Source organism: Epinephelus lanceolatus, chromosome 4, assembly GCF_041903045.1.
Source record: "Epinephelus lanceolatus isolate andai-2023 chromosome 4, ASM4190304v1, whole genome shotgun sequence".
NCBI lineage: Eukaryota > Metazoa > Chordata > Actinopteri > Perciformes > Serranidae > Epinephelus > Epinephelus lanceolatus.
In genome coordinates this window covers 45,900,571-45,922,819 of record NC_135737.1, presented here as the reverse complement: position 1 = coordinate 45,922,819, position 22,249 = coordinate 45,900,571, and the positions used below count along the sequence as shown (strand labels likewise).

At 43.6% G+C, this 22,249-nt stretch overlaps 1 protein-coding gene across 1 annotated transcript; it reads right to left on the bottom strand.

Annotated features, from left to right (window-relative positions):
* Positions 1-248: 248 nt before the first annotated feature.
* On the bottom strand, positions 249-22,017 carry prss59 (serine protease 59, putative). The gene is made up of 9 exons (XM_033630686.2): positions 21,764-22,017; positions 21,356-21,537; positions 20,180-20,412; positions 18,831-18,966; positions 11,398-11,512; positions 5,545-5,746; positions 2,664-2,754; positions 2,334-2,536; positions 249-558 (listed from the first exon to the last, which is right to left on the bottom strand). Exons 1-9 carry the CDS (start codon positions 21,974-21,976, stop codon positions 449-451), a joined length of 1,485 nt encoding a protein of 494 aa, XP_033486577.1. The 5' UTR covers positions 21,977-22,017; the 3' UTR covers positions 249-448.
* Between the last annotated feature and the right edge of the window lie 232 nt (positions 22,018-22,249).

Genomic DNA, 22,249 nt, shown 5'->3' with positions numbered 1-22,249 from the left:
TTTTCCCCAGTACAAAAGAAAATTTTCCTACAAAATGATGATTATTGAGCGCGATGAAAAATTTTGGGATGATGCCACTTGTTGCCGCCTTAAAATTATTTAACTAGGCTATCTGGGACAATTCCGAACCATGTCTCAGAAAGACACCTCTACTACCACTCCTAGTTTAATGTGCACCCTGCCCAGAAACACATACTGACCTTTAAAAAGTTCACTCAGAATAAAATTGAAAATGCAGAGAGCTTCTGTTGTCTTAAAAAAAGTATTTTTTATTCATCATCTCACTCATTTAAAATACCTGAACTTACTGATGCTTGTGTAAAGTGCCTTTTCAAGGAGTCATAAATGTGGCAGTAAAATAAGCAGTCTCACTCCAATGTCAATAATCTGAACAAAAGAGTAATTAGTTTGCTTTTCAAAGCCGTCGATTGGCCTGTTCGGCTGTCAGTCACTGGTTCAGCCACTTCTGGAGCAGTAAGAAGATGTGGTCACGGGCCAGAGCCAGCTGGGGGAGGTCCTCGCTCCTGGCAGGGTACATGTTGGCACAGTGGGCTGTTCCTGGATAAGACAAAAAAATATACAGGATAAAGCAGCGATAAACAGTACAAGTAAGATTTTCAGAGTTACGAGAACAATTATCCACCTAATAAAGTCAGAGTTGAACAAGTGAGCCATTGTTCTACTCTGAAACTGTTTCTTGGCTTCTGTGTGTTAAAAGCAATACAAATTTAATTCAGTCTTCTACTTGTGTGACTCAACAGATTCTAGACCTGCAAACACACTGATTAAAGAAGTTCCTGATTAAAGAAGTTCCTCAAAGGCTTCATGATGAACTGTGGTCAAAGGAGAGGTGTACCTTCGAGGCACCTACTACAACTGCTGTACATAAACAAGAATAGACAAAACTGGACTTATTGTAATCAGATGTTTTGTACATTTGATTTTAGCTTAAAGAGGACCTAATATAATTTTTGCCTTTTCTTTAGTGTTTTGTGTAGCATTTTATGCATCTGTAAGGTCTGCAAAGTAAAACAGCCCAAAGTCTAGGCCAAAAGAAGCTCTGTCTCCCTACAGACACAGCTCCTCAGCTGCCCAAAATGCATCGTTTGCATTCCTGCCTTTACAGCCGTAACTTGGTTACATCACTTTGTAACACATTAACACTATTGACGAGACATACCAGCAATCCATGTTGAGGTTTCTACCGTTTTTTTCCCCGTTAAAGGGTTTTTTTTGGGTAGTTTTTCCTTATCCGCTGTGAGGGTCATAAGGACAGAGGGATGTCGTATGCTGTAAAGCCCTGTGAGGCAAATTGTGATTTGTGGTATTGGGCTTTATAAATAAAATTGACTGATTGATTGATTGATTGATGTTTTCACTGTTATAAGGTGGGGGGCGCTGTTACACATCTTGTGAAATAGAACAGCACTGCCATGTCCAAAAATAAACCAAGAAGAAGATCAGCTGGAAACCGGACAAAGATTCATCAGCTTGCACGAAAATGCCGGATCAACATTCTGAATCCAATTTGGACAAAGAAGCAAACGAGTTTGGGGGGACGAAACGGGATCTCCATGACGGTGACAGTGACACACAGACAAGACGACCACAGAGGAGGCGGAAACAACAGAACACTGAATGTGAGAATCTGTTCCGCTATACCTCAAAGAGAATATAATTTTTTAAGTATTATCTTTATTATTATTGTTATTTCTACAATTCAAACTGATGTAAGGAATTGAGAAAAAAATGTATATCTGAAACTGATCTTGACAAAAGTGCATTTTTCTCAGCTTTTTGTCCGAAATGTTTTTTTTTTTTTTTTTATGAAAATGCACAAATTCAAGTGTTGAAAAAAAAAAAAAAAAGGAACAAAATAAGTGCGGTGTGTCCCACGCCACTGCCCCTCGTTGACCCCGTCAGCTTTTTTTGGCTGATTCATTAAGTTGAATCGGCAACAGCGGAGCCCATCAATGAATGATATCACTCTGATTGGCAGTTCAGCTCAGTGCAAGAAGAGAAACAAGTGAGGAAAGTAAACAAACAAGGGAGTGAGACCAAAACAAACTTGTTCCATAAGGTCAGATTATTTTTCTTTAGCCATTTAGTTCTTTAGCAGAAATGTTTCCTGACGGCTTCTGTTATCGTTCACTGGTGGACAGCAAATATGCTCTGTTCTTTCAACACTGGATTGTGTTGTTAATGCGCTAACTGGCTAACTAGCGTCAAGACGGTCTTCCAGTTTCTCTTTTTAAATCTATCGCCATCTGCTGGTGTGGAGAGTTCTCTGGAGTCAGTTGGGTGTGTCAAGGCCTGTAGGCATTCTTTCTCACCTTTGATGAAAACAGCAGGGAGGTCAGGAGAGATGTCCTGGGTGACTCCCAAGGCGTGCCAGGGGTCTATGGACCCGTTGGGAAGAATTATTCTGGAAGAACGGATGTCATAGGCACCGTAATACTCATTGGTTTGGGCCACGGCCTCTGCCAGCTGCTCAGCGCTGACGTTGTAGAAGTCTGCACACTGTTTTACGTGATACCTAGATGAGGAAGCACAGATCAACAATGCAACGTCTAAGGAAACTGTAAAGAAAATGGCCAATGGGGATAAGAAACATAATAATGAGTTTATTACTGTACGCAGAGAGGAATGTTTGGTGTACTCACACAAGAGGGAAGCCAGTGAATGGCTGGTTGGGCGAATCGGTGCTCTGATAGAATCCAAATTCAGTGCAGGTCTGGTAGACCCACTGTCTCCCTGACAACACACACACAATATTTTCCCAAGCTTGACCAATTCATAAGTTATATATAAGCAAAAGCACTAATGACAGAGAAGATAAAGTTTACAGTCAGTTTAAAATGGCTTCACACCCAAAACGTATTTACTTTCTGTTAGTCAGGCCCCAATTAAGAGAGGAAAGAGTGCAACTGAAACCCACAAGACAAGGGGGGGGGGGGGGGTCGGGGGAATTTAATGCGAACACATCCCAGTGGCTTTTTAAGAGGCCACTTCCTGTTCCAGTGATCACCCTCCCTCCAGCCCTCCCACTCACGAAACTGAAGCTGGGAACTGGGACCACAGCCCAGGGCAAGGGCACAACATGGAATATAGAGAAGCCATTTTTGGTTTAACACGCAAAGTTGTTAGACAACATAATTACAAAAAACAGCATGCCCAATCTTAGCGTAGTCTATTTTCATTAGCAGAATGTCAAAACAAACACCACTTGGTTGTTTTAAAGGTCCCATATTATGCTCATTTTAAGGTTCATACTTGTATTGGGTTTTAATGAACATGTTTACACCTTTAATGTTCAAAAAACAAATTGCTTTTCTTAAACTGTCAGCCTGAATATATTCTATTCACCCTCTGTCTGAAATGCCCATCTCTTTAAGCCCCCCTCCTGAAAAAGTCCAGTCTGCTCTGACTGGTTACTCTTCCATGTCTCGGTGTATCTACACCATCACTGCAGCCAGGGGAATGACTGTAGTGGCACTGGAACACATTGCTTGGCAAAAGCTTGGGGGCCCTGCTTAATTCCTGTCAGCTGATGTCATTCATACAGATAGAATCACTGTGACGATGCGCTAACAACAACAGTGACTTCTGGGTAGAAAACTACCGGCATGGAAGCAAAACAATGTATTGCTGTAGACAGGGAAGAATGAAGTGTGAGATGGATCGGCGGTTTGATGTAGTGTCGGTAGTGATTCAGGCACTGCCCCGGATGTGAAGAGGGAGCTGAGCTGGAAGGCAAAGCTTTCGATTTACTGGTCCATCTATGTCCCAACCCTCACCTATGGTCATGAGCTCTGGGTAGTGACCGAAAGAATAGCCCCTTTTACACAGCCAGATTTTCGGCGAATGTTGGGCCGTTTTGCTGGCAAGCTGCGAGCGTTTAGACACACAGAGCCAGGTTGGCGAGTTGATCCACCTCGTAGTGTAGACATATTGGCGGAACCATTTTAGTTTAAACAGAATGAGGCGCCCTTCCGCAACGGGAGGGGCTGTTGATGACTTGTGGGAGGAGCTGTTGATGACGCCACATGTGCGAGCCACTGGCGGTGGATAAACAGGAAACAGCTGATAGCAGGAATTAGCGAGCAGCTAGTAGCAAGAGGGAAACACAAACCTGACAGACACGGTAAAGATGAGCAACTGGGGAGACAAGGAATTGCGCGCCCTCCTTGTCCTTGCAAACAAAGAGGCCATTAACCGTCAGATGACGGGGACGGTGAAGGACGGGCCGACTTACAAGAGAATCGCCGAAGGACTGACCAGCCGCGGCTTCCATCCCACGTCATTGTTTACGTCACACGCTGAGCTACATGTTTTGTTACTTGCTCACGCCCCCCATTCCCCCGAAAAAGGTGCATTCTGTATAAACAAAAGTAGGTAGGCGCGATTGTGCTGCACTCACCGATTTTGTTTTTATACTGCCAATGCTGAAAAAAGACTGATTGGGCTTTCCTGCAAATTTGCACAATTCTTGTTAAGGCTAAAGAGAATGTGGATACAAGCGGCCGAAACAAGTTTCCTCCGTGGGGTGGCAGGGCTCAGCCTTAGAGATATGGTGAGGAGGTCAGACATCCAAAGGGAGCTCACAGTAGAGCCGCTGCCCCTTCGCGCCGAAAGGGGTCAGTTGAGGTGGTTCGGGCATCTGATCAGGATCCTCCTGGGCGCCTCCTGTTAGAGGTGTTCTGGGCACGACCCACTGGTAGGAGGCCCCCGGGGCAGACCCAGAACACATTGGAAGGATTATGTATCTTGTCTGGCCTGGGAACACCTTGGGGTCCTCCAGGAGGAGCTGGAAAGTGTTGCTGAGGAGAGGGATGTCTGGGGTGCTTTGCTAGGCCTGCTGGCCCCGCGACCCGGCCCCAGATAAGCGGATGAAAATGGATGAATGGATATATAACACGATACCTGCTTTATTTTAAAAAAGACTTCTTACAACTTGGGACCTTTAAAGCCTGATAAAACCTCTGGTGTAATGCTCCTAATTTAACTTTACCGCAAAAGGAAGAAAACATCATCGTGGGATTCTCACGTGACTTCAGGACTTTTTTAGTAGTTCCGTGATGTAATGCATTTTTGGTTTAACTACTTTGCCAGAACCTGCCTGGTTTATTTTTATTTAACCTTTCCTAAAAAAAGCCTTTCAACAACACCCAGAAATGGCTTTGCTACGTAATGACTGTCACCACATCCCACACTCAACACATAACCTGTCATGTTGTTGTGTTTCTTTCTGCTCTCCTGAGGCTTCTCATGATGGAGACATTGTGTTTCTGCCCCTGCTGCTATTGATTGCTCGTGTATTATTGTAAGGCGACAGTGGAAAAATGTCAGTGTGCCATCACATAGTCTTTGCCAGATATTCCTCGTCCTAAGAACAAAAACACACCACCAGACAGCCTACCAACAAAATGGACCCAAAAATACAAGGTACGTAAAAATAGCAGTTAGTTATTAAGGTGACATTTTAAAACAGAACCAATGTAAATAACCACGTCTGCACATACAAAAATACACGTCCATACCCACCTCCTCCTGCAGCCGGCCCAACCCAAGATGTGTTAGTCATGTCTCTGAGGCAGTTACTGTAGCTGGCATCCAGGCATTTGATAAAGAAGGTGTCCATCATCAGGCGAGCCACAGCAACATAGCGGGCATAAGGATCCCCGAGGGAGGTGTCACCCATTATGCCACACAGCACCTTGATGGTGATGTTGGTGCCTATCACGCCCTAAATTGACACAACATAACACCAAAAAGATTAAAACAAATAATTAAGATGGTGTGACTTTTCTGATCACACTCTCAATAAATATTCACTCATTCATTTTCCATAACTGCTTATCCTGTTGGGTGTCGCAGGGGGCCGAAGCCTATCCCAGATAACATTGGGCAAGAGGCAGGGTACATCCTGGACTATCACAGGGCTGACACATGGGTCTGAAAAGGGCGCACACCACTTACCACGGAAACGCTGTGATCTATAAAAACAGACTTGATGGGAGAAACTTTGACCCATGCTTACGAACATTTTGGAGACAGGAAATTGGCGACGCAGATGGTAAGGTGGAAGCCTGATTTTAAAAACTGTCGAATATTTTTTGGCGCACACCAATTTTGGATTTTGTCTGTACATATATTTTTAGTATGGATCCTACGTGCTGTTTTATAAATGAGACCCCTGATGATGAATGGCAGTTTCAGAGAACCTTTCTGTGGGTACACAAGCCATTACGATAGGAGACGTGAACTTGTACATACATGTTATTAAGTAATAAAATTGAAATTAAAATGAGTTTATTACTAGGAAATCACCTCATGAATGGAAAACGGACTAAAGCAAAACTTCCACTTTGGGTTGTTCTGATCATAGTATATAGACTATACCATCTGTAAATAAAATGAGAAACAATGCACACTGGAGTCATTCAATCACAAGATCCATTGTTCCTCTTTAAGTTTCCTCAAACTGTGACTCGTGGCGCATCGATTTTCCTTCCATACATTCTGCTAATACTGATAATAGCTCTACTTTTTACATGTGGGCTGGGGTGTAGGCTATAACTTAGGGTTACCTATTACTGTTAAGATTTTTTTCCACATTGTGTTGATGGCATGATGGCGACACCAAGATTAATCAATGCCAGCCAAGTTGGAAAATTTCACTGCAGTTCATACAACAGATAATTCAGTCAACTGATCGACTGACCAACAACTGAAGATAGTAACTGAACTCTGTGGTTGCAACAGGAGAGCAGAACCGCAGTCCACAAACCAATGGCCGACGTCACTGTCAGTGGCTACGTCCATTTTTTTTTATTCAGTCTATGAACCCAACTAAATAAACAAAACAAAAGACCCAACAACCTCAACTTCCTGATGATGCTACAAAAGAAAAGTCAGGGGATCACCAAAGTCAGTAGGTTCATCCTCTGGGGGCCATGAATATGCAAACTTTAATGGCAATTCATGCAATAGTGCAGATGATTCAGTCAACTGATCAACCGACCAACAGTTAAAGATAGCATCTGAACTGTGGTTGAAATAGGAGAGCTTATTTCTCAAAGCTGTGTTTCCCCTTGAGGCTGGCTCTAAGAGTACGGCAATCCCCACGTTGATATGCCTAACTTTAGAGCAGAAATAAACATGTTTACAGCCATGTTTATGTTTTTATACAGGACTTTTAAAACGCAGACCAAAGTGTCTCTGTCTCCTTCCTTCCCTCGACCTCTCTGGTGATGCTCTGTGCAGAAAGAAGATTAATAGCCTGAATAAATAAAAAGATTTAAATCATTTTCCAGCACTAGATTCATTAGCCGACAGATGGAAAACAACTTGTAACTCCCCTCACAAAGATTTTTAACTGTGTCAAACTACAATGGATTTAGGCCTACTTGATACCTTTATAGACATGTTATAGTTTAGTGTCTTTTGCTGCAAACCTTTAAACCTCTGGAGCTCCAGTGTTATTGTGCAAAAAGTTAACGTATAGCCCTGCTATTTATTTTACATCATTTTCCATTTACATGTTGTGCAGCTGTGTATTTTCAAATGGGGAAAAAATCATGTCTTTACATTTTATTTTGATCACAGTCTGTTTTTATGAAAGCGCTCCTGACATCTCAAATGTGGCTCAACATTTTTGAACATTCTTTGTGAAGAGATCGCATCATAAGATGTTAGTGCTACAGTGCATAAAGAAATACGTGAGGTGAAAGGAAGAAGCTGGATGCCGTCCTACAGAGCTTTCCCTCCACAATCACTAGACATGTGAATGCATCTCTGGCAGTTGATGGTACACTGCAATGTTAAAGATCAGCTGTTAAGAGCGCTCATGGCAGCTTTTGGATAATTGCGGTGATCCTTCGCCTGTGTACCCACACACAATGCTCCTCAGAAATGCACTCTGGCTACTCAGTGGCACCAGTCCAACACTGTGGTTTTGCCCTTTCAGGTATAAACCTGCCTAAAACAAAATGTAGCAATGGCATGAGGGCTGGAGGAGTAAACGGTTGGCAGTGGTTAGTTGTTCTTCCGTGCAAAACGAAAGCCTTGTTAACTATAAATATGCCATGACTACTATCCCATCTGCATCTCCCTGCATCTTAAAGAGGAGCTGTTCTACAAGCTGTAGTGTTACATAATGTCCATCCCTATTTTATAAAGCACCCCATTGATAACCCCTCGACTGTGAAGCCACCGCTCTGCCTCTTCTGATTGAGTTACACCTCGCTCCTAGTTCTTACCCAAATTCCTCAGTGGTACCTAAAACCTGGTAGTTTGCTCTATACCCAGCCCTTTGTGTCAGAGAGGCAGCTGTTGGCTGTGTTTGTCCGCTAGTGCTGTGGACTCCGTGGCCCACCGCTCCTCTCGGTTCTTTTATAAGCGTCTCTTTAGCTTGGGGCGACAGGAAACCAGAGAGACCACAGAGTCTTTTGTTACTTTTTCACATCAGCTTATTGGTAACCGGACTCACGTCTCCTCAAGGCACCAGGGGGACAGAGAGGGGATGGGATGGAAAAGGGGAGGGGAGAAGAGGGGTAAAATAAAATGTACCAAGAAACAAAAAGAAATGAGACAGATGTACAGTGTAACACGGACAGTAACGAATAATAAGGAACCATGTTGTGAGGCGTGTTGTGTGGACGACATCTCACCACAAAGGGACTTTTTTCGAGGGGCTGTAAGAATTTCCACAAGATTTGGACAAGAGTTCGGCAATATGATTCCATAAAACTAGTACAGAGATTTCTTTACAATTCAAATTGTACTTTGCAAGATTCAAGATTCCTGTAATTGTCCCCTGAAAAAAAAAAAAAAGTTTTCGAGTACAGAAATTGCTGCACAGAAAAGACATGTCACAAAAGACATTTAACCTACAGCTAAGCTCACAATAGGACAATCTGTCTATCAGTTATCTAACTGGGCCGCCACACTCTTCTCTGCCCCCCAGTAGTTGCCTGTTAACAGGTTTAAAGGGGAACTCCACCAAATTCACACATCAGTCTGTTTACAGGTATTAGGGAATACAACTGCATGTGTGAAAAATGTTGAATAAAGCCTTCTGTGGCTCCAGAGGGAGATGCATGAAGTCTGATAAATGCCTTAAATGATGTCACTCGAGTCATAGTCGACTGGGTCTGACGACCACAAGTTTGAAAAAAAAAAAAAAAGAAAATCTTAGGGTGTGGAGTTAGAAAGTAATGAGCTTACAGACCTCTGTAGCCTGTTCCTAAACTCTGCTTAAGGCTGGAGGCCTTATTAGCTGCAACTAGCATAACACTTGGCGGTCAAGTCACATGAATGTCTGAATAATAAAAATTTCTCTTGGATTGATTTTGTCACTTATTCTTTTTCTGCTGGGGCCAAAGAAACATCTCGCAAAGTAGAAAACAAATAAGTCCGCAAACAAAGTAGCTCCTGTTTAGAAGGATTTCAATGCAGAGTGACATTTCGAGCCACACAGCTCCTCCTCAGACGTCTGATAAATGACAGAAAGGTGCTGTCTTAAATACTGATAGTGCTGTCTGAGTCAGTCACGCGACATGGCACACCTATTGCCCATATTCATAATAAAAATAAACCAAAAAATATAAATATATACCTGTGTTTCTCAATATCATACCAAAGCTACTTTTGATAAATATATAAGGGGAAAATATCAGCATGTACACATTTCACACATAATTCTGTAATATTTATATACTGCATATGTGGGATATAAAATGTAAACTGTAACGCTGACCAAAATTCATTAGCTCACTCAGAGTTCAACATGATAGTGAACAGTTAACTGCCTATAACTGTGTTGGGAGGCATGGGCATTGGCATCCCCTTGTCTCCTATAACCTGACCTTAGACTTGAAAAATGTGCATAACATATCGCAAACACCAAAAGCGCTGACACTCTGAATAAAATGGAGGCTCTGATGGACCTGCAAAGACATCTGCAACATCCATGTGTTTTATTGTCTAAATTAACACTGCAAACTGAATCAGACCTCCCTCAGAGTTTCTTCCACCAATCACTCCACCTGATAATGACAGTTTCAGTTTCACCTCCCACTGTCATGACATTAATATAACGTAAACCAACAACACATTGTGCCATGTGTGGAAAAGTTCTCCTGGTTGTGTATTTTTCCTCAGTGTCCAGTTTTATTCAGGCCCTCCTCTCCTACAGCTCACTGAGTTATTATGACTGACTCTAGAGTGCTGCTAAAAATCTGACATCAGCCAGTTAGCGTCCACTCAGCACTGAATGATGTAATGCAGGTCGATCTATTGCAGATGTAGTCCATTAATATAATGGCTGTCTATAGGGAAACCATTAAACTAAATCAATTATCATGCAACATTTACACGTCATACTCAATTATTATCATCATCACAACTATTGTCATGACTCTGAGCTTTAATGGAGGACTTTATCGTTATATATTGTTATTGTTATGTGTTGTGAATCTGAGACATCCAATATCAGCACAAAATATGAGCGGCAATAATCAATCTCGTCACTCTTCCAAAGCCAAACAGTCAAATCCTACTTCCCACCTTCCAGCGCTCAGTCACAAGCATGTATCTTAGAAAAAGGGCTCTGCTCCTCTCATAGAGATACAGACAAAGTAAGCAAGCAAGTGGCCCCAGGAGAAACCCTGGAGACCCTCTTACAGGCCAGTATCTCTGGGCCCCTCGCTGCTAAACAACGCAGGGTTTATTATGTTTCAGTGTACTGCTCGGGCTCTCAGTAACCCTCCTACACCTCATAGCTGCCTTCCACTCATCCAAGACTGGAGACTAGGTCAACCTCTGACCTACAAAGGCTCTAAACAATCTCTGCTGTGTCAGGTCAACATGCATAAATCATGTCATATCTGATATGATGTTTGTATAACCGATGAAAATAATCACTGGAATACTTTCTCTGATCAGTGTATAAAAAATGCAACATGGCACAAGAACACAATTTTATTCCAGGTATCTCTAGTGTTCACTGTTTTTCTGCCACCAGTATGCGTGCAACTACTGTGGCATAACTGTGACGTCCACTCAAAATTGATCTATACTGGACAGACTGTAAGCAGGGAGAAATCTCCCAGTCTCCCAGTCTTTATGCTAAGCCAGGGGTGTCTCAACTTTTTTTGATCGGGCTCAGATAAGATAATGTGAAAATACCTGGTGAGCCGGCTGCTTCTCGCATCATATAGGTTATTTAAAAAAAATTATTGTCTCATGATGGCCTGTTTACTGTTTGTAAGCAATAAACACTTATTTTGGCATGAAAGTAACCAAATTTAAAGACAGCAGCTGCTGGCACATAATGTCAGCTGTTGGTTGGTGGTATGATGTTTTACTGTTTGGCACGTGTCTAGTCTCCCTCACCTCAAACCCCCTGTTGTCTTCATTGTACTGGACCACATCCATGAAGTTGCCAGCCAGCATTTCCAGGAAGTAGGCCGAGTCCATCTCTGTCTGGATCTGCAGTTTGGAACACAAGCTGGAGGGGGACAGGAGAGGAGGAAGGAGGAAGGTGGAGGAGAGAAAGTGAGGGGATAGGGAGGGAGATGAAGACGAGGTGAAGGAGGAGGGGGAAATCAGGGGACAATGGGGGTGGAGGAAGGGGGGGGGGGGACAGAGAGGTAAATGGGAGTAAGGTTAGACCAGAGTATGGTTTGGCTGCTGTACAGTGCATCATGTCACATCTTCTCTTTTCCTGTTTGATCAGGAAATAAAACCTCAGGCAAGTTCACTGAAAGTACAAAACTAGGCACCAGTGGTTGTTTAGACTAGAGCTGCATAAGATGTGATGTACAAGGTAAACATGGTGATACTCCTAAACATCAGTGTGTTAGCACTGTGAGTTCAGCCTCATAGACTCTGAGTCTTGTTCTTTCACAGGCAGTGAGAGCCAGAACAGTTGATTTCACCTCTTAGTGGAGCAGCGATTCATTCAAAGTTTAATCCACTATCCACCATTAATTAAGTGCAATCCACTATTTTACATGTGCAACAGCTTGATACAAACTATTTTTTAACAACTTATTTCCAGTTTTTTGAATGATTAAACTAAAGCTTACTCCTTGAGCGGAAAAAGCTTAAGGCCGCGTCCCACAGGGAGTCTTGTAGCAGTTACTGCGGGAATACGGGGCACCAGGGTCGTTGCTACAAGCCATCCGGTCCTTGTATAACCAAAGTGAAAGTTGTGTCCATATACTCTGCACAAAGTCAGACACATTCTTGGTGGGTGCTGGCCGTCACCAGGGTCCCTTATCACCAATTGTGTTTGTGATATTCATGGACAGGATCTCAAGGTGCAGCTGGGGGGGGAGGAAGGGGTCCAGATTGGTGACCTCAGAATTGCATCTCTGCTGTTTGCAGATGATGTGGTTCTGTTGGCTTCATCACACCGTGACCTCCAGCAGGCACTGGGGTGGTTTGCAGCCCAGTGTGAAGCGATCGGGATGAGAGTCAGCACCTCCAGATCTGAGTCCATGGTTCTCTGCTGGAAAATGGTGGATCACCCCCTGTGGGTTGGGAGAGAGTTACTGCCTCAAGCGAGGGAGTTCAAGTATTTCTGGGTCTTGTTCACGAGTGACGGTAGAATGGAACGTGAGATGGACCTGCAGTGATGCAGAAGAGTGTCTGGGCTCAGGCTTAGAGATAGGGTAAGGACCCTTGATATCCAGGGGGAGCTCGGAGTAGAGCCGCTGCTCCTTCACGTCGAAAGGGGTCAGTTGAGGTGGTTCAGGCATCTGATCAGGATCCTCCTGGGCACCTCCCGTCAGAGGTGTTCTGGGCACAACCAACTGATGGGAGGCCCCGGGGCAGACCCAGAACACACTGGAGGGATTACATATCTCATCTGGCCTGGGAACGCCTCAGGGTCCTCCAGGAGGACCTGGAAAGCATCGCAAGGGAGAGGGACGTCTGGAATACTCTCTCAGCCTGCTGCCCCTACGAACTGGCTTGGGATAAGCAATTGAAAATGGGTGGGTGGATGAATGGTATGTTGTCTGTTTTTAACTTGCTTGTTTTAATGACTAATTGGAAACTGGTGTATCACTCCTAATCTTGTTGTATATTCTTGCATAATAACAGTAAAGGCTTTCTATTCTAATGGGTAACATCCTGGACCACATTTTCCCATAATTTTGTGTCTAAATGGCTTATCGGAACAACAATTTTGGAAATTGGTCCAGTATTGTGTGAGACCAGAAACAGAGCTGAACACCAAACACACCAGACCCCATTAAAATAAACAGGAATTTAAGTGCATACAGAGCCAACGTTATTTCACATCTGAATGGGTGAATTAAGGTTTTTTCCCCAATCGCATCAAAGTTGCTGAGTGTTGGAACAGTAGACAGACGAACCAGGACAGCTTTTGTGAGTTTTATTTTGCTTCTGTTGACTTTGAATGATGTGTGTTTCACAATGATAAAATGACTGTTTATTTAAATAGAGTCTGGTGGGTTTGATGATAGTGATATCAGAGCTTTTTCTGGTGAAACAAAAAGGATCTTACTCTTTGACAAAGTGGTCGACGGCCTCTGTAGGGATCCTTCTGTAATGTTGTCAGACACTTACAATAATATTAATCCGTGCTGTCAGTGGCAAACACAAACCCTTTTAATGGACGTACATTGATGGTGGTCAGTGGCCTGCAGGGATTACAACGCAGTCTGTTTGGGCTCTCACTCAATATTGGATCAGATTCAAGAATTGTTTTCACTTAAACACTAAAACAAGAGGAAATAGGGTCCAGATTAAAAAATGATCCTTTCATGGTACGTTGATTAGGGTCATCTGTCAATGGATAGTAATGAGGTGCAGTGTCACTGTGGAGATGTTTGTTATACTATACTTGTCATAGACGTAGACGGGCGTACACACGTGTCTGTGGAAAAAGACAGAGTTGGTAAATTACAGCTTCCCTGACTGTCTGTCGGACCTCTACTCTGGTAAATTTAGGCAATATGATGTCGTGACCCGCTGATTTTAGAAACAAAGCAAGTGTACATGAGTTTGTGTGCAGATACTTCCTTCATGATGACACTGTGACGCAAGTATTGTATCCTCTGAGGCATTGTGGTTTGGAAGCTGTACAAGCCTCCAAACCACCTTTGTGACCTTTGTGTGTTTGTGCCTGCATGAGGACATGTCTGCATCTATGGCCCGAATGATCTGCAGGAAGCCAAAATAATAGATGTCCAATGTGGTCAGGGCAGAACAGCGTGGCTCCATGACAGCATTAGTTCTGACTGCACCGTTGATTCAGTATGTTGACTGACCTTACAGTCTCTATAACAACCTAAAATACGCAAATATAAAACAACACAGAGACAGCTGTGATGACTGCAGACGTAGCGCAAGCATGCTATGAATAATGTCATGTCTGAAACTGCAAACAATGAAAGAAAATTAGGAAACTGAAGTAGCAAGGGGCTGAGAAAATGTCCCCATAAAAATAAAGACACTTCTGTCTGAGCAATAGTCGTCCATTTAGACCATGTAACACTAAAGCTATCAATTTGAACTTAATAATACATAATAATAGACACAATAACGGTGAGTAGAACGTGATTAAAATGTGAAAAATCTCATCAATTCTTAAACAAGCAGATGTAAACAAGCTGGATGGTATACGTGCTGTAAAAAGGGGATGTCACGACTGCAGCTGGCTTCTTTTCTCATACTGTAATTCTGCTATCTGCCCATTGTACTCCTCTGTGGAGCAGGTCCGACATTCCAGAGTCCCAGGCTCACTCCAAAAAGGCTGGAGGGACACTCATGAAGCCGTAATAGGACCTGACTCAAAGCAGAGAACCAAGACAACCCCAGCTGCTCTTTGAACCTCTCACACAGCTCCAGGTATCACTGTAGTCCACCTGTACTCCAACTGGCGCCATAGATGCTCACATGTAATGGTGCCGTGTCACATGCAGCACGGCTCACTGTGTGCAAACCAGCAGATTTAAAGGAATAATTTGGGGAAATATCTTTATTTTCTTTTTTTGCTGGAAGTTAGATGAAACTACAGTACAGGCTAAAAGTTTGGACACACCTTCTCATTCAATGCGTTTTCTTTATTTTCATGACTATTTACATTGTAGATTCTCACTGAAGGCATCAAAACTATGAATGAACACATGTGGAGTTATGTACTTAACAAAAAAAGGTGAAATAACTGAAAACATGTTTTATATTCTAGTTTCTTCAAAATAGCCACCCTTTGCTCTGATTACTGCTTTGCACACTCTTGGCATTCTCTCCATGAGCTTCAAGAGGTAGTCACCTGAAATGGTTTTCCAACAGTCTTGAAGGAGTTCCCAGAGGTGTTTAGCACTTGTTGGCCCCTTTGCCTTCACTCTGCGGTCCAGCTTACCCCAAACCATCTCGATTGGGTTCAGGTCCGGTGACTGTGGAGGCCAGGTCATCTGCCGCAGCACTCCATCACTCTCCTTCTTGGTCAAATAGCCCTTACACAGCCTGGAGGTGTGTTTGGGGTCATTGTCCTGTTGAAAAATAAATGATCGTCCAACTAAACGCAAACCGGATGGGATGGCATGTCGCTGCAGGATGCTGTGGTAGCCATGCTGGTTCAGTGTGCCTTCAATTTTGAATAAATCCCCAACAGTGTCACCAGCAAAACACCCCCACACCATCACACCTCCTCCTCCATGCTTCACAGTGGGAACCAGGCATGTGGAATCCATCCGTTCACCTTTTCTGCGTCTCACAAAGACACGGCGGTTGGAACCAAAGATCTCAAATTTGGACTCATCAGACCAAAGCACAGATTTCCACTGGTCTAATGTCCATTCCTTGTGTTTCTTGGCCCAAACAAATCTCTTCTGCTTGTTGCCTCTCCTTAGCAGTGGTTTCCTAGCAGCTATTTGACCATGAAGGCCTGATTCGCGCAGTCTCCTCTTAACAGTTGTTCTAGAGATGGGTCTGCTGCTAGAACTCTGTGTGGCATTCATCTGGTCTCTGATCTGAGCTGCTGTTAACTTGCGATTTCTGAGGCCGGTGACTCGGATGAACTTATCCTCAGAAGCAGAGGTGACTCTTGGTCTTCCTTTCCTGGGTCGGTCCTCATGTGTGCCAGTTTTGTTGTAGCGCTTGATGGTTTTTGCGACTCCACTTGGGGACTCATTTAAAGTTTTTGCAATTTTCCGGACTGACTGACCTTCATTTCTTAAAGTAATGATGGCCACTTGTTCTGGAGGTGCTGACTTCTGTTATTTCACCTTTTTTTGTTAAGTACATAACTCCACATGTGTTCATTCATAGTTTTGATGCCTTCAGTGAGAATCTACAATGTAAATAGTCATGAAAATAAAGAAAACTCATTGAATGAGAAGGTGTGTCCAAACTTTTGGCCTGTACTGTAGTTTCACTCTGCACAGTGAAAATGAAGCTAAAACCCAAAGCAAATTAGCTAAGCTTGCTCTTTACAAAATCCAAAGTGTATTGAATTTGTGGTTTTATGTCACTGCTACGCTGCCAGGCAACCAGCAAAGACTCCAGGATGTCAACGCGCCTGGTGAAGAAATAGTCCAGAAAGAAGAAGCAATAATTTATCAATCTCTGAGGGAAATTCAATCTTTTCACTCTGTTGTCATACACACACACCTGAAATACACACACATGCACAAACAGGAGATGTCAGAGCGAGGGGCTGCCTGTGGACAGGCGCCCTGAGCAGTTTCACTTTTCTAGCCTTCCAACCACTCAAAGCACTTTCACACTACATGTCACATTCACCTATTCACACACACAGTCAGACACTGGTGGCCGAGGCCTTCATACATGGTGCCAGAGAGGTGCCACCTCTCACACACACACCGATACTTAGACATGCGGACTGGTGGATCGAACCGCCGATCTTCCAGATAGTGGACAACCTGCCCCACCTCTGAGCCATAGCCACCCCAGTCCATGCTTCATATTTGGTCTGGATGGGGACTTGAGCTAGCGACCCTCGGGTTCCCAGACCAAGTCCCTATGGACTGAGCAACTGCTGCCCCAGTTGTGTGTTTCCACTAGGGCTGCAACTGACGATTACTGTCATTATCAATTAATCTGCCTATTGTTTTCTTAATTAACTGTTTTTATCAAAACATCAGAAAATTGTTAGAAATGCCCCGCACTATTTCCCAGAGCCCAAGGTGATGTCTTCAAATTGTATGTTTAATCCGACCACCATCCAAGATCTAAAGCCATACAGTTTTTTTCCATCAGATATGACAAAGAAAAGCCTCAGACTCTCTCATTGAAGAAGCAAGAAACCCAAATACCACGCCAAGCAGTTCATTTTTTTTTATAGAAGTTCTTTGGATGTATAAAAGCTGGTTGTTGGCTACCTCAGATTATGTGTCTACTCCTCCATTACCCTGCAAATTACTCATATTCCTTTAGTCTGTAAGGGTCCTCAAAGGGGTCCTGTCTTTTCTATATATGTATGTGCACATAAACTAAACTAAATCTAAACTAAATGATAATTCAATTGTCAAAACTATTGGCAATTAATTTTCTGTTGGTCAACTAATCAATGAACCGACTACTCGTTGCTCCAGTCTTCATGGATCAGTGAAGTGAAGAGGTACTGACAGGTGGATTTCATTAACTTTGTGGTGTTAAGAACCAGAGTTGTGTGCTTAGCTAACCTGCTGCTGGCTGTAGCTTCATATTCAATCGACATATATGAGTGGTACTCTCGGCAAGAAAGCAAAAAAGCCTCTTCCCCAAAACGTCAAACTTCTGCTTTACGACTATACACATATATGCACATAATCTTATGATTGTCCCAAAACTACAACAACTATTCCTGGAAAGTTACGACAGCTGACTTTTATCAGCCCTGCAGCACTGATTGAGCTCATGACACCTTTCCCTCATGACAAAAGTAACTCTTAAAATACATGCACTGTGGTCATTTTCTGTGATCTGGTGTAATTAATGATAAAAATCGTGACTACATTTTAATTTTCCACTCCCAGACCCTGACAATGTGCATGCTGACTCACTGTTGTGGCTTACTGGAACACTTAAAGTGGAACAGACCCATTGTTAATGCTGGAAATTACACATGTGCCTCTCCCACCTTCACACGTCCAAATATCTGCTGAGGAAAAGGTCAGTTGAAACTCACTCAGTCTGTCTGGTTCGACCTCTGCTCAGGTTGAGGATGGGTGGAGGCTGGGACGTTACTGAGGTCACCAAACTTTATAAACTGATAGGACTGGTAAAGGTGTGAGCTGCTCTCCCCCAAGTGCATCAAAAGTAAGAGAAGAATTTTTGGAGTGCCGTCCTGTGTATCAGTATCTTTGGGTTTTGAAGTGTTGGTTGGACAGAACACGTAATGTGGAGACTTCATCTTACGCTCAGGGAAATTTTAACAGGCACATTCACTAGTTTTTGGAATAAAACTGTGAGTTACAGCTGTAGAATCTCATCAAGGTTATTAGCATGTGCTGTATAATGGTTGGGAGAGAGTTCCTGCCCCAAGCGAGGGAGTTCAAGCATCTCAAGGTCTTGTTCACAAGTGATGGCAGAATGGAGCGTAAGATGGATCAGCGGTTTGGTGCGGTGTCTGCAGTGATGTGGGCGCATATGTGAAATTCCCACCCTCATTCATCACAAGATAATCAAAGAGAAATGATTTTTCATGGTTAGCTGGTTGAGAGCACAACATGGAGTTCATTATGTGATATTTGTCTGCCAGATTTTTTAAGATGCACCATCAAAGGCCCTGGTCTGCTTTGGTACATTTGGGGATAGAGAAGATTTGGGTCGCAGAGAGTTTACTGTACTTGAAGTCTTTGGTGATGTTGTCGTAGGTCTTGGGGTCCTTCAGGAGCTCCACGAGGGTATCTGAAGCCTTCTTCACCATCAGTGGGCACTCTGCGTTCTCTGAGGCCAGCGAACGCCACACAACCTCCAAGTACTCTGGCAAAACATAAAGACAAAGGGAGGGGCGGACACTTAAACCTGGGCTGCTATAAAAAGACCACAATAATACACAGTAACCCTGCTTAAACATACAGGACTATTCTGAGGCTCTGCGAAAGCACCAATTCATCTTGAGAAGAACTCGTGATCCCGGCTCCAGTCAAGTGCTTGAGAAAGTATTTGTTTTAAAAAGGTCCCAGTGAGGTTAAAAGTAAAATGATGAGTCTCAACCAAAGTGAATTTCACAGTTTATGAAACTGGTCTCAGAAGAGAAAGTCCACATTACAAAATCCTGGAATATTTCCTCTCCGAATGAGAGCCAACCTCTTACTGGTAATAATGCTGACTAACTGCTGTGATGTTTGGGGGGAAATAATAACTCCCTGGTGCCACGGACCATCTGTGTGTTTGGTCTCGGATACTTGAATGTGGTCTGATTGTGTGTGATAGCGTTGCAGAGATAGCGTTGGTGTGTGGGTGGGACGGTGCAGGTCCATGTTCAAAGCTACTCTGACCTCGATTCCCGCCTGCAGCAGATCCGCAGGAAAACAACAGGCTGAGCCAAACACAACACAGACGCAGATAGAGAGTGAAGCCTTCCTCATCTTTGATCTGTCTGGGACTCTTAACGTCCAACACACTCAACAACAACTGGAAAACTGCAGTTAACTTCTGTCATTAGAAGAGCACAGTGTAGAGATGAGCGTTTGATGCATTATGTAAATGATACAATTAAACAGTCTGAAGTCGCCCTTTATGTGTGTAGTTTATTTTCTGGCAGCAAGTAGAACTTAAATTCCCTGTTTTTTAGTTTGGCATTCATTCATTCATTTTCTGTAACTGCTTATCCTGTTAAGGGTCACGGGTTGCTGGATCCTATCCCAGCTGCCATTGGGCGAGAGGTGGGATACACCCCAGACAACCATTCACACTCACATTCACACCTACGGACAATTTAGAGTCACCAATTAACCTGCATGTCTTTGGACTGTGGGAGGAAGCTGGAGCACCTGGAGGAAACCCACGCTGACACAGGGAGAACACGTAGGTTCGAAACCCCCACCCTGGGTACGAACTAGGAACCCTCTTGCTCTGAGGCGACAATTCTAACCACTGCACCACCATGCCATCAGAGTTATATCTTTATCTTTATCTCATATCTTGATAAGATGACAGTGAAAATCAGTAGGTGTGTGTTATGTCTTCATACCTGGGAAGTTAACAGTAGCATAAACCGGTGCACTCGTGGCCACAGAGGCATGGACCAGGTGAGGATACTTCAGCCTGAACCAAGCAGCAAGAGACCCCGGGTACGACCCACCGAACGCGACCCACTTCCTGTTGGTCAGCCCTCGAGCCTGCGCCATCACAGTGCGGAAGTGCGCCAGGTCAGCCAGCGCCTGACGGCTGCTGAGGAAACGCAGGTTGTCTGTGCTGAGGTCACTAAATGGAGAGAAGAGAGAGGCTTAATTTAAACAGCAGTTCGAGTGACAGAGGTCTTCACATCATTCAGCCTGACCAGTAAGACCTGTTCTGAATGCAGGGCTGCCATCTAGTGGTGTAACAGCTACATCTGCTTCAGCTGCTGCACACAGGAAGCACATGAAGCTTGTGCCCTTTTGTTGATCCCACAGTTTTGTGGAAGTAGTGCTGCTGAAACCTCTATCGCTGCTCTTAATTTGAGGGTGACATAATGGCTGCCCTTTGGCACGGGTCATACTGTACAGTTATACTTCCTCTATCCCAGCTGGGAAACTATTTACATTTTACAGTCTGTGGCAACGCTACAGTGTGACGAATCAAACCGACAGGGTGAGGAGACCAGAACCAGCTTTTACAAAGACAAACTTTTGATCATATTCACGGAAACTGTCTCCATATTCACACAGTGTTACATGAGACAGATAGTCTGTGTCAAAAATAATGTTCCTCCACCACTTCCTCCTCATAGTGGAACTTGAATCCACCACAGCTGTACGAAGACAACCAATCAGAGCTGAGGACTCTCTAAAGCAGCCGTCGATCATGTCAGTCACTGCTGTGACCTTTTGATGCTGTTATTACGTGCCACCTCTCGTTGTCACCTTCCTGCTCAAACACACCAAAGAAGAAAAAGCTCCAGAGTTCAATAAACAGATCTACAAGGATACTCCTTGCTGTGGCACAACCCTGCAATCCTTATTGGGAAAAACACTATCTATTGGAAGCAGTGGCATTCCCGTTGTTTATGCACCACTGGATTCATGCATGCCCAGAAAATAATATATATTTGTCAAGCCTTTAAAAACAATAAAAGCTTGAATAAAAAAAAAAGAATTAATTGATCTAAACAGACTTGGAGTGAACACACCCTCATACAAGGTCAAGACTTGAAGGTCAAACATACATGGTTGGGTGACTCCCTCCGTAGAAGCGATGTTCCAGCATCAAGCAAAGAGCTCCCAGTTTCTCAGCATAGGTGAGCCAGGTGCCGGACTGCATCCAGGCTGGATTGGCCGGACCCTCTCCTCCTATCATCAGGAACACTGGACCGCCTGGTCTGTAGAAGGCTTCATTTACAAAGTACCTCTGAGGGGGAAATAGAGAGAGTGTTTACAGTAGGAAAATATGTATCAGAGGTCAGGGCTGCATCAAAATATCTGTAGTCAGGTGAGCAGGTGCACACTGACACACTTCACTGTGCTGCATGTGATCATACACTGACTACATTTATAATGCTTTGTCCTGAGCAATGACTAGCTTCCTCTGTTCACTTCAAACCCTTGAAGGAAACACAACTCATAACCAGACTTACCTGCTTCCACTCTCTGGTGTCTGCTCCATTGAAGTGATCCAGTTTCTGAGTGAACCACTGCTGCTCAAACACAGCCCTCTGGTTGGTTTCCTGCTCCCGACTGAACCTCCTGAAGCCTTTAAACTGTCCCTCTCCATCAACAAGCACAGACAACAACAACAACACAAACAAGGTGACGTTACACACAAACAACCCAAACCTCTGCAGAGTCATGTTGGTGTGCACAGGGAAGCAGACAGGAACATGTGATTCTGTTCCATGGGGTCATATGACTTCTTCTTCTGCTACTTTAAGTGACTCGCAAAACACAGGAGATATGAGTTCTTCCGCATTTTCACGCACCACAGCAGGACACATGTATGATACTTTTTCTTTTCTTGCGTGAACATAGTTAAGTTATATTAATAGTTTTATTAAATTAAAATTCTCTAAAAAAATGTCTTATATGTCCGTACGTGTCACTACAACAACCTGTTTAAAAATATG